The 15,679-nt window shown below is 41.2% G+C and overlaps 2 protein-coding genes across 3 annotated transcripts in view; one reads left to right on the top strand and one right to left on the bottom strand.

Annotated features, from left to right (window-relative positions):
- LOC124556838 (constitutive coactivator of peroxisome proliferator-activated receptor gamma-like) overlaps window positions 1–15,679 on the bottom strand; it is a 721,776-nt gene that overhangs the window by 230,513 nt on the left and 475,584 nt on the right. The window lies entirely within an intron of this gene.
- Window positions 12,073–15,679, top strand: part of LOC124556840 (leukocyte elastase inhibitor-like) — a 66,450-nt gene continuing 62,843 nt past the window's right edge. The window contains exon 1 of the mRNA XM_047130857.1: window positions 12,073–12,157. Within this exon, the coding sequence (XP_046986813.1) occupies window positions 12,139–12,157 (19 nt within the window). The 5' untranslated portion in view covers window positions 12,073–12,138. The remainder of the gene's footprint in view (window positions 12,158–15,679) is intronic.

Here is a 15,679-nt window from a genome sequence, read left to right as displayed (position 1 = left end):
TAGTTAGGTTTAAGTAGTTCTAAGTTCTAGGGGACTGATGACCTAAGATGTTAAGTCCCATAGTGCTCAGAGCCATGGACCTCAAAGGGTATATTACTCGGCAATGCGAAGTGGTAACCTCGCCACAGTGGCAGAACCGTCGTGTTTACGCCACAGGAACACGGATGAGGAAGCAATACTAACTACACTCCTGTGTTCTTATAAGTGGAGCTCTGTCACACACAGCTTGTCTATTAGCACCTTTGCAAGCGACGCAGTTTCCGGAAGACGAAAATCTCATATCGAAATTAAAATGCGATGTTCGCTGTAGTGTTTACAGGTTAGGTTTGAATCTATTTTCCTAATCCGATCAAATGTAAGTTTTCGAGTGTCACTTGTCTAACACGAATATATTATGTAGATCTACCGTTCCGATTTAGTGAACTCTGAAGTGGGGCTGTGAGCACCTTTGTAGTTTTTTTATTTGATAGAAAGAGGAGGTCGTTCAAGAACAGACGTTTAAACATCTTATCCAGGCGGGACAGTTTTATTACTCCCGCCAGATCATGCGCATTGTTGAAAACAAGTGCCAATTGATCACTAGTTAAACATTATTGTAATCAAACATTTTGGACACTTGCAATGGTTAGAAATATTCTGAGCTTGTGAAGACATTGCGAAAATCAATAGCGTTGTCTCAAGTAGTGGTAAAGTGTATCGGGTAAACATAAGCCAGAGGTAGGTTCTGAATCGCCAGAAGTACCCTTAAGTTTTAATTTTAAACTCTCCATAAAAATGATTATTCATTATTTTTATTCAGTTAATTGTATGTATATTGTTTAAAATCCTTTGACACGTAGATTTAAACATCGTATCAACTTTTTCATTTGCCAATAAGCTTGTAGATTGTATCAACAAGTCTATCCCACCTCTCCCATTGTGAGTTGCCTAATGTTTCGTCACTAACAAATGATTGCTGATGAGAGCGTTTGGCAGCAAAAGAAAGTGGATATAACAGTTTACAAGGGTAATACTTACTATGGCCAATTACTTTCGTTAATTTCGAAAATATTTGAACACTTGCGTATTTTGTTTCGTCAAAGAAAGATGAAATGTTATTCTCCTCAAATACACAAAGATAAGACTTCATGGTCCATTTATGAGTGATAGCCCGACATTTTGGTTTTTCAGTCATGTGATAAGTGTATCCTTAATGAAATTCATGAAACAGTCTGCATTCACTTCAATAAACAGCGACAATACTCCTCACACACTGTCACTTTGCCCACACTTATTTAGAGTGTAATGGGGGTGAATCCGTGTTTTATGTAACTCACTGGTCGCTCTGACGCTTCATTCCTCCATAAAAACCTAATGGTGCAAGCCCTTTTTTGCACTATGTCCTCTCGTTCGCACATAAGAACACAGATATTTTGGCTTCTTTTAAAACTAACTCCCACAGACATAAAAATTTTTATACGACATCACTTAAAACTTCCGCGCTAACAGACCGTGGTCAATGTATAAAACTTTCTCCTAACGTTTCCTCTCCGACAGAGGGAGACATCTTCAGAGGTTAAGTGGCGAACTGCAACCAGAACTTGAGGAGAGCCGAATATATGGGCAGTGTAGAGGACACCACACCCATCACGTGACGTCGGCTACGAGATTATCTCTGATAGTGCCAACATTCTCGATTGAAAGTAATCGATTGTCATTCTTACTTTGCAATGTTGGCATCAAATTTCATCTAATTTAATGCCTTCCTCTTTTCTGTTAAAATTATTCCGGTGTTTATAGTTCTCAATAGCCTCTCTATACATACGGGCATGATAATGCGATGTTTTCGATATGACACTCGTCTCAGTGAATTTTATTTCATGGTCACCCTCTTGGTAAAGATGTTCCGCTACGACCGATTTATCCGTACGTCCCAGGCAGCAGTTCCTCTTGTGTTTAACGAGACAGTTGTTAGCACTTCTTTCTGCGGTACCAACATAAACCAGTCCACAACTACAAGGAATTTTATATACACCCGGTGTAGCCAAATGATGTCGTATATCTTTTGCCGATCTTAAAACGTTCTTTTATCTTCCTAGTGGGGCTGAAGGTAGTTTCCACACCATACTTGCTTAGCACTTCTGTCTCTAAGCTGGTCGTAGATTGTGTTCCAAAAATAAACAGCATAGAGACAGATGTTATGACGCTTTCTGCAGGACCTGACCATCATTTTGCAGGACAATACTCAAGCACATGCAGTGCAAGCTGTTACTGTTTTGTTTGACTGATGGGGCTGCTAAGTGCTATACCACCTACTGCACTCCCCTGACTTAAGTCCTCATGAGTTCAACTCGATTTCTCAACTGAAGGAAACACTTCACGGCATTCGCTTCAGAGCTGCTACATATTCGTCGGGAAATAGACCGCGCCGCTCGAACTGTCAACACAACTGGCACTGCGAAGAGTATCCTACGACTTCCTCATCGCTGGCAACGGGTTATACACAATGCTGGTGACTACTTTGAAGGTCAGTAAAACTTTGAAACACGTATCTATTTTGTACGAGCTGTAAATAAATAGTTGCCACTATTAAAGTTCCAACCCTCGTATCTCCTTGTTAGAATAATCATTGTTCTTGAATGTAGTCCGTAGATGTTTAAGCCCATCTTTTAAGTTAGTTGGTTAACAAATTTTGTGCGCCCTGTCAACCAAGGTTTTAATGAGACCTCTTTTTGGTCTGTGGTGGTGGTCATAATCTTTAAGCAGGTAACTGTCAGTGTGCTTGGCTCTTCTGTATAGCCTACGGCCCAGCGTCCCATCCCCTCGCTTGATAACAGACACATCCAAGAAATTCAGTTGGCCCTTATTCTCCGTCTCCATAGTAAACTGTATTTGAGGACTGATACTGTTGAGATGTATCAGAAAGGCATCCAATTCCGTTGCACCGTGCGTTCATACTACGAACGTATCATCGACCATCGACATAACGGTATCACCTGGCTGGTCTTTTACTAGCAGTCTGCAACGCTCGTTGTTCGAAGTTCTCAGAGTTTCCTAGTTAGCCTTGAAGTTCAGTTCTGTGTGACAAAAGCTGTGTAGTTTTCTCAAAGTTGGTATTTCTTTATATTGTTCGTAATAACGTAGAAATTGCTGCATGATAATACACTTACCCATTTCGTCGATGGTATCCTTATTGTGAGCACATCGCCTCTCCTTCTTTGGCGTGGAATTCTGAATCCCACCCTCCTCGGCTTCGTGTCCCTCCTTCCGTAATTCGCTAACCATCTACTTGCTCAGCTTTAAGATTCTGGTCATACGTTTCGCCGCCTTCTCCGCCGGCAAGACAAATCCCTTCTCTTCCTCATCGTCAATATATTTAACCACGTTAACAGGAAGCCGTCGCGTCTGCCCACAAAGACATTCGCGTTCATCTTCCATGCTTGCACCTTAATCGGAGTGACACCGTGCCTAGTCGCGTGACCAAGTTAGTTCCTGCTTCGGCCAGGTTACCACTTCGTCTCGCCGGCTAATAAATACATTAAGAGCTATCAGTACTTGGACATCTTCGCTACGGTGAAACACATCTCTTCTACTAATTGCTCATAGCTCTTAAGGTACTCATTTGAGACCCCATGTTACTGGACATTTTTTCCTTGTTTTGGTCCATGCTATCACTCCTCAACATACGGAAAGCAAAGAGCTTGCAGTAAAAGAGGTGTGTTTCACAGTGTCGAAGATGAACAAATGTTCATAGCTCTCAACGCATGCATTTAAAAAGAAAAAAAAAACTCTGTCCGAACAGGCCATGAAGGCCCAACGGTACCAACCGGCCACCGTATCATCCTCAAGACCACAGGTGTCACTGGATGCGGATATGGGGGGGGGGGGGGGGGGCACACCGCTCTCCCGGCCGTATGTCAGTTTACAAGAACGGAGCCGTTGCTTCTCAATCAAGCAGCTTCTCAGTTTGCCTCACGAGGGCTGAGTGTAAACCCGCATGCCAAAAGCGCTCGGACGTTGGCATGTATTTTACAACCCATCTTTAACAGACATAATGGTTCAAATGGCTCTGAGCACTATGGGATTAACTTCTGAGGTCATCAGTCCCCTAGAACTTAGAACTACTTAAACCTAAGTAACCTAAGGACATTACACACATCCATGCACGCGGCAGGATTCGAACCTGCGACCGAACAGACATAATTTTCTTTTTTTGGTCCATACTACCATCTCTGAAAGTTTGTCGGCGGAATTCTGGTTCATCCTGTAGACACCTCATCTATCAATTTCAACACATTAGTTTACAGGGAGAACCGGTTCTCTGGCACAGTCGAAACTTTTCTTGATGAAAGAAGAGTGAAATTAAGGGCACATCTTTTATGTCTTAGATGCCAATACAATAATTTCCGCGGAAATGACAAAGCTTTGACGTTACTTCATCAGTTCGCGCGCGCGGCGTTAAACCAAGCGAGTCGGCGGCGTAGTGGTCACGAGCACAATTTCAATTTTTTGTGCTTTGTGTTCAGATCCAATCATATGGTTTTTTTTCGCGAAAATACATGACATTAATGACATCAATATTTTTTGTGACATCGAGAATAATAAGGGGTCATTGACAAAGGTAAGAACTTCACATCTTAATAAAAGTTGTCTTTATATAATCTTATATAACTCGGGAACAGGCCTCGGAAAGCCCAATGGTACCAACCGACCGCAATATCACCCTCAGCCGATAGGTGTCACTGGATGCGAATATGCAGGGGTATGTAATCAGCACACCGCTCTCCTAGCCGTCGTCAGTTCTCGTGCCCGGAGCCGCTACTTCTCAATCAAGTGGCTCCTCAATTGGCTTCACAACGGCTGAGTGCACGCCTCTTGCCAACAGCGCTCGGCAGACCAGACGGCAAGCCCGGCAGCGCTAACTCTGATGATCTGACGGGAACCGGTGTTACTACCGCGGCAATGCCGTTGGCAATATATAACCTCATTCTATTAACAGTAACTGAAGACGAAAAACATGCAAATTCTAGAATTTCTGTTTTTGTTTTGATTGTTTGCTTTTATACTTCAAGAGGACCAGTGTATTCATCAAAGTGACGTGTATCATAAAAACATCAAAGCATTAAAGTTCAGAGCACCACGAGCGACGTGCGAATACGCATGTGCCACAGTCATTTTTTATGTGAATAGCATTAGGAAAAGTGATCTCGTTAACGTTGCTAAATATCTCGCGTACTGGCGATAATTTCGCGGCAAACCAAGCATATCAAAGTATTTTATCGAAAGCTGGAGCATACAGTGGATTACGGATCCATGCGTGTGTTTTATTAATTGCGTCGCTTCTACTTGTGATTTCCGTTTGCTGTACGATGAGAACTGGGCACCTCTGTTATGAGCGAATGTAATTCTTCGCCTGTCAGTAAAAGTATACGTCGGACGGTTGATGGTTGGAGGAATTACTTTTAATGTACACGTCGATATTCCCATTTCATTGACAATCAGGCCATCGCATAAGAAGGGATAACTTTGTCCACACCACGAGTCAATAATGTACAGAAACGGCTCCATTTTTACGTAAAGTCGCAAAACTTTGTCCAAAAACTTATGATACGATTTCTTTGTTTCAGTTGGTCGGTAGCTATTTCTGTAACTCTCTCACTTCAAAACGATAACATTGTCTTACTATAAATGTGATGCTCACATTCTGTTTAATCTGTAACTATAACGAAATCAGGATTGGACTCGGGAATTCTAGTGGAGGTTTTAAGTTGCAACTCTCCTGCTCTTTCCAGTAATTAATCAAACGTACCCGTAAACGTACCCATGTCTTTGCTGCTAATGTATTTGGTGACATGCCGCTGGCGAATTCTGTGTTTCCCCTTAAAAGAATCGCAGTATATGGTTGGAGCTTTGAATTCGAAACTTTCCGACGGCAATAAGACTGCTGCAGCCATTGCCCAGAGCCGCAACGTTCATGTAGTATCTAGGTGTCCATTGTTTCTAGCCTCTGTAAAACGATCGAACGCTTACGGATCGATTATTTTATATTTATCTCGAGTCGCCCCTCCGTTTGTGAGTCCTCGATCGCGATATCTGTTTTGTACTTGTGAGCTTGTGCCCTCGTACACTGCCCAGTACGGATTAATGCTTTCCGGAGAACTGTTAACAACGGTTTTTGATTGGCTCCAAGAAGTCAGGGCAAATTTGGTCCCCGAAACCAACAAGACGTAATCCAATTAATGGAACGGCATCGTAATGTGTACGCAACTGCCACAAAAGCTGGAAAACTTGCAAAAGATACCTGTCATCAGTTTTTGTACAAAGTTTATGTGACCTTACGTAGAAATGGATCCGTTTCTGTACAGTATTGACTCTTGGAATGGACAAAGCTATCCCTCATATACGACTGCCTGGTTGTCGATAAAATCGAAATATCGACGTCTTCATTAAGAGAAATTCCTCCAAAGTGTCAACACTGCGATGTACATCTTTACCGACAGGTGAAGAATTTACATTCGGACATCACAGAAGTGCCCTATTCTCATCACACAACAAACTGAAATCACAAGTAGAAGCGATGTAATTAATAAAATCCACGCCCGAATCCGTAATCAATTGCAGGGTCCAGCTTTAGAGAAAATACTTTGATATGCTTGGTTTGCCACGAAATTATCGCCGGATCGTGAGGTATTAAGCAAGGCTGCTCTTTCTAATAATATTTGCACAAAAAATGACTGTGGCACGTGCGCTTTCCAGCTTTGATCGTGGTGGCCTGAATTTTGATGTTTTGAATGTTTTTATGATATATATCATCCTGGTGAGCCCACTGGTCTTCCTGAAATATAGAAGTAAAAAATCAGAGCAAAAATTGAAATACCAGAATTTATATGCTTTTCATTTTCAATTACTATCAGTCATACAGGGCTAAATAAGAATTGTGACGATGCTCGTAATATCTGTCTTTAATAAGATTTGAAATGTTTGTTTCTTTTGTCAATAGTCCCATCGTATTTCTCGATGCCACAAAAACTATTGTTGTTACTGACGTCACATACTTCCACAACAAAAGAAAAAAAAAACAACATACACTGAGCACAAAACTTGGAAACTGTGCTTTTAGCCTCTACGTCATCAACCCGCTTGATTTAATTCAGCTGGAACTGATGAAGTAGCATCAAAACTGCGTGATTTCCTCGGAAACTATTTCATGTTGGCACCTAAGACAAAATATGTGTCCCTCTATTTTCACCAAGTGTAGCTCCGACTGTGCCAGAGAGCTAACTATGGCGCGTTCCCCTTGTTAGTCTAAAAACGACATGGCAGTTAAAAACGCTAAATGTTTATGTTTCAATGCCAGTACGACATTAACGCCCTCTCTATTATTGGGGGCTAGTTATGCAAAAATCTTTATTTCTGACAAGATAAGTAACTGTTGTAGTTTCCCGAAGGTGATAACTATTTATGAAGATCTTATTTCACCATGCCTCACTTAAGCGGCTGGTGCAACTTGTGTGTAAAATCATGGAGGGGAGATTAAGCGTATAACGTCCCGTCGACAATGAGGACATCAGAGACGGGGCACAGGCTCTGATCGAGAAAAAATACTGACCATGTCCCCTTTCAAGTGCTGGCGCTTTAGCGTATTAGGGAAATCTAAATCTGGCCGTCCTCCCAAATGTGAGGCCAGAATATTACTACTGGGTCACCTCGCTCCGTGCTACTAGATTAATATTAATGAAATGTTCTCGGCCTTCCAGCCGCGTCAGATGGTCAATATCCCACGTACTTTCCACCGAGCTCTCCTCGGACATTGTCAAGTGGTAAATGACTAGACAATAACCGAGGAGAGCTCGGTCGAAACCTCGTGGGATTTTAGCCACATGACACGGCTGGGAGCCCGAGAAGATTTTATTAATTCATAACACCGCAAGACCATGCATTCACAGATTAATATGGTTCAAATGGCTCTGAGCACTATGCGACTTAACGTCTGAGGTCAACAGTCGCCTAGAACTTAGAACTAATTAAACCTAACTAACCTAAGGACATCACACACATCCATGCCCGAGGCAGGATTCGAACCTGCGACCGTAGCGGACAGATTAATATTACTTGGAAACATTGTCAGCATGTGTATGAAATAATCGTTCCCATTACTGCGGCCATAAGCCTCCTTCCACCCATTGCTGCACAGAGGTAAGCCCAACAGACAAAATGTTCGGCACCCCTTTAAAGGATGAGACTGGTCGCTTTGGAACATTGTAGATGGCGCAGCACTGTACCAGGTGGCCATGTGGTCTTCCACCACTGAATTGGTATGTATGTGCCAGACGATTGCATGGAATCAGCACAGTAAGTAGGTCGACGTGTCAGAATGATCCATACCACACCTTGAATGATGTTACACTATTTGTTAGTGTCAACATAAGATTGTACAGCCAACCAGTTGCAAATAACTGATTGATACACTGACTTACGTTTCGACACCTACTACGGATATCTTCATTAGATGAAAAATTTGAGAAAGCGTAAAATTACATTGCAAGAAACCAATGGTCAGAATTACGAGCAGATATGCTCAAATCAAAAAATAAAACTCGTTCCAGCCTTTGGCACATGTGCCTAGCTAGGACCAACATCAGATTGTTGAGTCTGATGTTGTTCCTAGTTAGGCACACGTGCCAAAGGATGGAACGTGTTTTATTTTCTAACTGGAGTATATCAGCTATTAATTCTCACCATTGCTTTCTCGCAATGTAATTTTACGGTTTCTCAAAATTTCATTATGGTTAAGCGTAGTAGGTGTCAAAATCCAGGTCAATGTACCTAACAGTTATTTGCAGCAGGTTGGCTGTATAATCCTATGTTGAAACTAATATACGGTTGCTGAGAAACAGCCATGTTTCACATTTGTTGATGTATCAATATGGACTGTCCAACATATCTATAAGGAATGTGTAGACGTGTAGTGTGGTCTGACATCTCTCGATTTTGTCTCAATTCGTATTATGCAAGGTGTGGAGTGCACCGACGGCGCAATGAGGTGTTTTAACCCGCAGCGAGTAGAGCGTGTAGTACAGGTCAGAGGTCGCTCTGTTATGTTTTTCGTACCGTGACAGGAGCCTACTCATTCAGGTTATCGTGATCTCAGTGAAGGAGTGTTACACTTGGTTCTACATCTTCATGACGATCGCACTGTGTACACTCGTGCCTCCCGAGATGACAACAGCCGTGTTCATGCACACGTGCTTGGTTAGACCAACATTAGAGCACGAAACCGCAACTCGACTGGCCCACTAAATCAGTGGATATTAATCTCATAGAAAAAGTCTGAGCCCGTTTGAAACAGCGTATGAAATGCAGCAATCAACATCTCCGCAATTTGGTAGCGCTCTGAGACCTAATCGTGGATGATTGGCTCGGGTCGGAGTGGCATACATAAACAAACTGACGGACACAAACTTACTCACCGGATTGAGGCCATTATGAAGGCAAGAAGCAGTTACACGAAATTAGCGTCATGTTTCCTGGGTGTTAACTATCGCAAGTCCGTCGAAAAGGCTCAGAGACATACCCGATTACAATCTCAACACATCCTGTAACATCTCTTTTCACTAACACGAAAACTTCAACACTTCACACAAAACTTACCCTTAATATTGCGCTTTGGAACAGGAGGGAATAGAAAATTTCAAAGAACGCTTGCCAAACCAGTTATTTAGCAAATAATCACATGCCAGTTTCATCATAGCTGATTGTCCAATTGGATACCAACAAATGTATGTGCTGTTGCATTTATCGCACAGCTCTGTACCTAATTACAGGAACTTGGAAATTATTAAGCAGCCTTGAATTTTATGTGTCTTCCAAAATTTATAGGTAAATTATGAAACACATAACATGTCAGCCTCAGTTGCAAATAGAAACCAATCTTTACCTAGGTTTCAGCCGAAATAATTTGGTCTTCTTCAGAAGCTACTGACACTAAACTGTTGCATGCCAAAGTTTGGCTGACTTGTTATATGTTTAATTATCACAGTTGCTGACGGGACTTCACGGTGTTAAAAATTCTTAGGTAAATTATTCGTTGTGAACGATTTCTAAAACTGATTCCGTACTGTGTTCGCTGCTATATATATATAACTTAAGCTTATTTATTTAAATCTGAGGGACAACATACTGACTTTCTCAAACTCTGATTTTATTATTTTACTTGCACCTCTTAGAGTAATCTCTCATTGCCGATTCTTTGGACAAGTGTATGCAGGTTAGGAGCACGTCCTTTATGGTATACAGCGATAATCCTTCCAGCATCGTTTTACTGCGTAAAGCGGCTTTGTAAAATAGGAGGAAACGGTACTGGACACCTTTCACATTTCAATAGATAAATAATCTCATTTTTAGTATAGTAGTCTGTACGTAAAGTGAAATTAGAAGTCGGTAGAAAACAAATCTTTAAAAGATATTTACGGTGTTCGCGGATTTTTGGTTGTTTGCTGCTGTTGGTAACGGTTCGCGTGACAAATGATGGTAAGCGAACATGAGAAACCATATTTGAGATGTGCATAGCCAATCACATAGCTCGTCCATAATTTCCTATTCTTCGTCAATGAAATTAACGGGTATTTTATTTCATTCACAGCAATTTAAGCTGTACCCAACTGTATGCTATTATCTAATTGCCTCCGATCAACAATAACGAATTGCCAACTGCAACACGCAATGTTAGAGAGGGATACAGTAAATGCACTTTAGCCGACAAAATGGTGTAAAGAGGCTAAAAGCCTACGAAAGCAACCCTCTGAAGTACTTCTGTAGTTTCTAGTCAAATAACACAAAGCTAGTGTATCAGTTTCTAATATAATTTTTTTACGAAATTCTCATAGATTACTTATGTCTTTTCACAGGTCTGCCAGAAGCTATTTTCTGCTGCTGCCCTGTGTGTGTGTGAATTTCTAAGGGACCAAACTACTGAGGTCATCTGTTTCTAGACTTACACACTACTTTAACTTTTGCTAAGAACAATATACACACCCATGCTCGAGGTAGGACTCAACCTCCGGCGAGCTGCTGCCCTATGAAAATAACATGAATATTAGTGGGCGTTATTATAGTTCTCCTTTGAGTACACACCTACAGAACAGCTTCTCCGTACGATAATCGCTACGACCTAGCACTTGAAACCCGTGTGTTTCGGGTGCGTAAATTTTCACACTTCTCTGTTCAAGTTGGACTTACACTGATAAAAGTCGAAATAAAAGCATCCTAGTTCACCGGTTCAATTTACAATTGACTTCACAATTTTGAATATTAATTAACAAAGCAAATGCACGCGTGAAAAACGTTGAGACACTGTGGACATAACTGCGAGACAAACAGCCTACTCGTACTCCAATTGAATCTTTAGTGCACATTTATGGAAGTTCTTAAAATGTAGTACCACAACAGCGTAGTTTTTTTGCAAATGTTAGAAATGGCCCTGACAAATGGCTGGGTCAGTATTCGTCTAGGAACGTGTCTCCAAGTGTTTCACGTTTACCAGAAACCGAACTTAAAAATGACTCTCTGGTGCAACATTACTACTTATGGCGCCGGCCGCGGTGGTCTCGCGGTTCTAGGCGCGCAGTCCGGAACCGTGCGACTGCTACGGTCGCAGGTTCGAATCCTGCCTCGGGCACGGATGTGTGTGATGTCCTTAGGTTAGTTAGGTTTAAGTAGTTCTAAGTTCTAGGGGACTGATAACCACAGCAGTTGAGTCCCATAGTGCTCAGAGCCATTTGAACCATTTGAACTACTTATGGCAATAGAATGAGACGAAGTCTATTGACGATGCGTCCTTTTTAACGGAAACGAATGACAAATGAGGCAACGGATGACACACAACGGAACGTGTTTTTTCTTAGTGTGCAAGCGTGAATGGCAAATAGCAGTGGACCGGAGTGAATGTGGCACGTCACCAAAGCCGTATTTCGCGAGCAGCCGCAGCCTTGGAAGAGCCTCTGCACTTGCTGCTAGCTGTAGTACAGTAACTGGCTGAACGGGTCAGCCGACTGTTCCCCCTTCCTCCACTGGTGACGTCACGAGTAGGGGAAGTGGGGTTTCTCCACTTCTGACGGCATCTGCAAGCAGTCGGCTGCCGAGAAGTGACAAACACCCATCATGATCGGCGCAGCCACAGGTGAGGCGATTGCGCTATGCATTGCTATGCCAGCCACACACATTCTCACAGTCGTACCGCTATTGCTGCGAACTTACATTTGAAGCCCGATAAGTGCTTGAGGGTATTAGTTTTGATAAAGAAGTTGCTCCTTCGGAACAGTTAGCAGGGCAAGTGGTACACTTGATGAAAGCACTTGGTTAGGAAACTAATTCCTGGGCACAATATTCCGTATGTAAAAATAAAATTAAACAAAAAGGGGGTACGATGTGCAGCTCGTTCATTAATTGACGTATTTGCTTTCGAAGTAATACAGTTAATTTTCGTGAAGTGCATAAACGAAAAATAACTATGAAGTCAGATATATCTCACGCATTCATTATATAGATCTTATTCTGAAATCAAACGCTGATAACTCGGAGAGTTGCCCCATGTCTGAGCTTTATATAGTAGTTAGGCTTTCGTTAACAGGCAATGATGTATGTTTTGTATAAATACCTCATAAATGAGCACTTCGATGAAGGGAAATGTAGAGACTGGTCCCTTGATTCGAACTGTCAGTGTTTCCCGTTCTCTTATAAAACTGTTTCGCATGATGATAAACCATGAAATACATCAAAATTACTGTTTAAGTACGCTTGGATGCAAAAGTTAACTAATTACCTCAAGAACTGTTAAATTATTAAAATTGTAAATTATGTACCATTGTCAAACGCTGTGATCATGCCTTTTCTTCAAAAGCTATTTATGAATTGATGTATCACATCAGTGCAGTGCAAATTACAACCACGTCAACCGCAATTAGCTGTTTTATGGGAAAAATGGTATCTTAATTGCTTTTAAATGTGAATGGTGGAAAAATTTCCTGCAGATAAAGGTAGTTGTTCGTTCAAAGGTTGCTGATGAGTTTATTCACGTGAAAAAAATATATTTAGGGCCTGCTATCGTATATTTCTTCAACTGACAGTTTGGGAGGACATTTGTAATGTTCTAACATGAATTCAAGTTGCCGATGAGCTGATATTACAAATATCTAATAACAAATGCATGGGAAAACAAACGCACTAATCATACATCGCGAATGTTAATTTCTTGCTCCATTTAAAACTTTTATAAATTATAGTCCTGTAGAAAGGTTGTTAAATCAGTAAGGCAAAATATCTGCATTCATTGACGAGGAAATTCATATTTTTTGTATTCCACGTAAAACTAAAGCTTTCGAAGTGCCGTACAATTGTATGTTCAGGCTTGACGATACAGTTAACCTACTCATCAGTCAGAAATAGTTTACGGTACTCGTGAAGCCTTGCACTTCGAAATGTCACAACAGGAACGTCCAATAACTTCTTGTCAAAGCAGGTGGTAGGGTTACGGTACTAAGTTTGCTGCAGTGGACACGTTCAGAAACGCAGCTACAGTGAATAACTGTACTACACCACACATCCAGCAGTATTTGGTAACGCACACTTGCGTACTCGGTCTGGTAGATTAAATATTAGCAAGCTATCACAAAACTTAAATCTGTAATACTAGCATATGAGCTTTACAAGCTAACACATGCTGCCAAGAGTTGTATGTTTTCTGATTAACACCTCTTGAACATACTCAGAAGTGACCCACGTGATCATTATCGCGCGTGCAAAACATTTCAACTCTTTCGTGCACGGAGGCTCTAGCCATAAGTTAGAGGTTAACAAATCCCAAGAATGGAAAGGTAAATTTGGTACCTAGCCCAGGAAGGTAAGGAGGTTACCTTAATGAGATGGACCCGAATATAGACCAATACGTCACAACATAACGAAGCGAGAGACATGCTAATTTTGCTCGTCTATTGCAATCGTATTCAAACAAAATACTCTATGGTTAAGATACCAATGTTCTCAATTGCACTGGATTTAGGTGTAGTGTATCCGCATATACGCGAATTTCATGCTAAACATGGTATGAATGTTACTAAGACGAGTCAGTTTGCTTTCCCAGCTTGTTACTTTAAATTGCTTTATGGTATTCGACACGACCTGAACACTGTCCAGCGGAATACACGAGAGCATAAAAAAGTTGAGACTACAAACAAAATTTTGCACAAATTGCTTACAATAAAATTAGATTAGCGCGCGGTTTTTCGCCCATCCAGGAGTCTGTATTCCTTAGTTTGACTAAATCGCTTGTGATGAATACCGGAGTGATCCCTTCAGAAGGAATAAGTAATTTCCTTCCCCACTCGTCTACGTCAAGCGATCTTTACTCAACCTGACCTTAAGCTCTGTGTCTGACGAACTCGAGATCGACAAGAGGTTAAACTTTCTTTACGTTATAGCCGAAAATATGTAAATGATCGCTGGCATTGCAGAATGCAGCGTTCCAGTTCTAAGCAAAGTGGATTAGAATTTAACATCCACGTCGCCGTATAGGTCATTAGACATAATGTACTTGCCGGACTAGAAAATGTTAGGGGAAGAAGCATCCCGTGAACTTGAAGCACTGGACCTTACATTCACTACGGCAAATCCAACGGCGTCTTGGGGATTTGAAACAATCCCACCATACTGGAGTTTCACTCAGAGGTTTTCAACTTCGGCAAAGAGAAAAAGCTACAGAAGTCCTAAGAATAAAATTCTTTGGTTCTCATATCAAAAATCCATATAAAATGTCATCCTTTAACAACTTTTAGTAATGTCTTCACAAGACTATTATAGTATTTGTTGTAGCTGTTTCGAGTATATGACGGAAAAAATTGGCAAAACTGTTTCTGAAGTTCTCATGTAGGACCAGAAGAAAATATGTACTACACTGAGATTAACATGCGTCTCCCATCTAACATAAGAAAATTAACGGAAGTGGCGTAGTAGAAAGAAAGACTAAAGTTAGTCCACAATATTTCCTGTCACGTACAGTCACTGCATAATGAGAAAGTACTAAAAATTAAATATGCAAAAAATTTTGTTCGTCGCTGTAAAGTTGACCTTAACCCAAAAGATGGTTACTACATATTGTCGTATTTGAGGTGGTATGCGCTTGACTTCCTTCGACTATTCGAACTGACTGACTTGGCTAGTTATAGGGGAACTGAGAATAATAGTGCAATTTGCATTTTGCACATTAACAAATCATAATCAGACGAAAGATGCGATAAGTGATTAAAAAAATCAAGGGACCGAACGGGAATAGAGCTGTAGATTTTGTAGTCTAGCACTTACCTAGTGAGTCACACTTATAACGGATAAGGTAGGATAAAGGATTCTTATCGAACAAGGATATGTCATTGACTGCACGCGACTACTGAGTCATACTTCACGACGACTTCTAGAGCATTATTTACGGACAACAGTTTTCTAATCCTGCATAACGTGATCAAATACGCTTTGACCAGCACAAATTTGTTGGCAATTCGATGTGTCCAGAATAAGGTAAATGCCGGCAGTTACTTACCTGCCCAAACTGAAACAGTGGAAACTTACACCTAGTGTCTGTAGGAAATTTACGAATAATACGCGAAATAATTTGTAACTTGTAATCGGAAATTTTATAGTCCCATACGAAACC

Source organism: Schistocerca americana, chromosome X, assembly GCF_021461395.2.
Source record: "Schistocerca americana isolate TAMUIC-IGC-003095 chromosome X, iqSchAmer2.1, whole genome shotgun sequence".
NCBI lineage: Eukaryota > Metazoa > Arthropoda > Insecta > Orthoptera > Acrididae > Schistocerca > Schistocerca americana.
Note: the sequence above shows the minus strand (reverse complement) of the source record. Positions and strands in the feature narration are given on the sequence as shown.